This window comes from Chionomys nivalis, chromosome 3, assembly GCF_950005125.1.
Source record: "Chionomys nivalis chromosome 3, mChiNiv1.1, whole genome shotgun sequence".
NCBI lineage: Eukaryota > Metazoa > Chordata > Mammalia > Rodentia > Cricetidae > Chionomys > Chionomys nivalis.
This window is the reverse complement of record NC_080088.1, coordinates 9,518,440-9,520,585: the sequence shown is the minus strand read 5'-3', so window position 1 is coordinate 9,520,585 and position 2,146 is coordinate 9,518,440. Positions and strand designations below refer to the sequence as shown.

General features: G+C 42.0%; 1 protein-coding gene across 1 annotated transcript; it reads right to left on the bottom strand.

The window, feature by feature from the left end:
- Window positions 1-508: 508 nt before the first annotated feature.
- Window positions 509-1,727, bottom strand: LOC130871128 (ADP/ATP translocase 2). The gene has a single exon (XM_057764380.1). The coding sequence runs from the start codon at window positions 1,662-1,664 to the stop codon at window positions 768-770; it is 897 nt and encodes a 298-aa protein (XP_057620363.1). The 5' UTR covers window positions 1,665-1,727; the 3' UTR covers window positions 509-767.
- Window positions 1,728-2,146: the final 419 nt, after the last annotated feature.

Sequence of the window (2,146 nt, the reverse complement as noted above, 5' to 3'; positions counted from 1 at the left end):
TTTAAATGCAGTATTTAAATCCCTTGCAGCTTATCCCTAGAGATGCCTGGGATTTTGATTAAACAACTGATATTTCTTCTAATTTTGCTAAAATAAAGTTTCATTTTTTTGCCAATTATCATGTTTTGTTTCTTTTAAAATTTCAATAAATTAACATACAAATCATGAAAATATTATGCATCCTTCTCTAAGTTTGAAAAAAGGATGGAATTTATTCAGAAGAAACATTTAATCATTCTATTGTATGTGAATTTTCTTCAAGCACATTCTATCTTTCAGCATGTTACAGAGTCAAATTCTAGTAAATTGTACTCAAGGACTATTATAGCATACCTCAACTTCCTGTCCTCTAATTTCCATAAAGAATCCATTTAATTCAGGAAGAACAACCAAGTGTTCTGAAAACTGCAGTTCAAATTTAAAATCTTGTCCTGGCCATCTAGTACCTTACTAAATAATCTTTACATTTCATGTGTATATAGAATATTTTCTACATTATTTCTTTGTCTTTAGATATTTTTTATTTCCTCAATTTTTATTATCAGGAGTGACTGAAATAAAAAATATAATTGAGTCCCATCATTATTGTCATTATGGAAATGGCTTTAAGAGAAAACTGGTCAGATGAATATTATTGCTTCCCACTTTTCAACTGGTAAATAGTTGCCATTGATAAAACAGACAAGCCCAGAGAATCTGTCCAGAATGTTCAAGATATGGTGTATTATACAACATGCCTGTTCTCGGGGAGAACACCTACGACATAATTATGTGTACTTCTTGATCTCATCATACAAGACAAGCACAAAGGCACCACCCATGCCCCTGAGAACGTTGGACCATGCACCCTTGAAAAAGGCCTTGCTTCCTTCATCACGAGCAATCTTCCTCCAGCAGTCGATCGTGCCTGTATACATGATGTCAGTTCCTTTGCGTCCTGACTGCATCATCATACGACGGCGAACCGTGTCAAAGGGATAGGAAGTTAAGCCAGCGACAGCGGTGACAGACTGTGCAATCATCCAGCTGATGAAGATGTGAGTGTTCTTGGGATCTGGAAGCATTCCCTTTGCAGTGTCATAGATGCCAAAGTAGGCAGCTCGGTAGATGATAATGCCCTGGACTGACACATTAAAGCCTTGGTACAGGCCCCTAATCCCATCAGATTTGTAGATCTTAACCAGGCAGTCACCAAGGCCTTTGAATTCCCTTTCAGCTCCAGCTTTGCCCACATCAGCTGCTAGACGGGTACGGGCAAAATCAAGGGGGTACACAAAGCACAAAGATGTGGCCCCAGCGGCACCACCTGATGCCAGGTTCCCTGCAAAGTAGCGCCAAAACTGGGTCCTCTTGTCCACACCACCCAAAAATATCTGCTTGTATTTATCTTTGAAGGCAAAGTTGAGAGCCTGGGTGGGGAAGTATCTGATGACATTGGCCAGGTTACCACGCCAGAAGGACAGGACTCCCTGTTCCTTGGGGATACGAACCACGCAGTCTATAATGCCCTTGTATTGCTTATCTGCCGTGATTTGCTTGCTGGCATGCTGCACCTGCAGCAGCAGCTTGACCCGCTCGATGGGCGCTACCGCCGTCTTGGAGATGGCCGCGGCCACTCCACCTGCCAAGAAGTCCTTGGCGAAGGACACAGCGGCATCTGTCATGTTGAAAGAGAAAGAAAAGGCAGGGGAGCGCGGAACGGCACTGGCTTGACAACCGGCTTCGACTCCCGGACTCTCTTCTACATTATTTCTATAACTTATGCTAGAGTTCAATCATTCACTGTAACTGAATTTTTTTTTTTGTTTTTTTTTTTGTTTGTTTGTTTTTTTCGAGACAGGGTTTCTCTGTGGTTTTGGAGCCTGTCCTGGAACTAACTCATGTAGACCGGGCTGGTCTCGAACTCACAGAGATCCGCCTGCCTCTGCCTCCCAAATGCTGGGATTAAAGGCGTGCGCCCCACCGCCCGGCTCTGTAACTGAATTTTTATTGAATAAAAGATGATTTGTCACACTTTAGGGTAAGAAATAAATTGTAGCTTCATAAAAACCTGCTGTCTTATTGTAGTTGCAAGTGTGTGTGTGAACACATATGCACCAATTTGTGGTGGATGTGTGTGTGCATGATTGCACGTGAAGGAATAAAG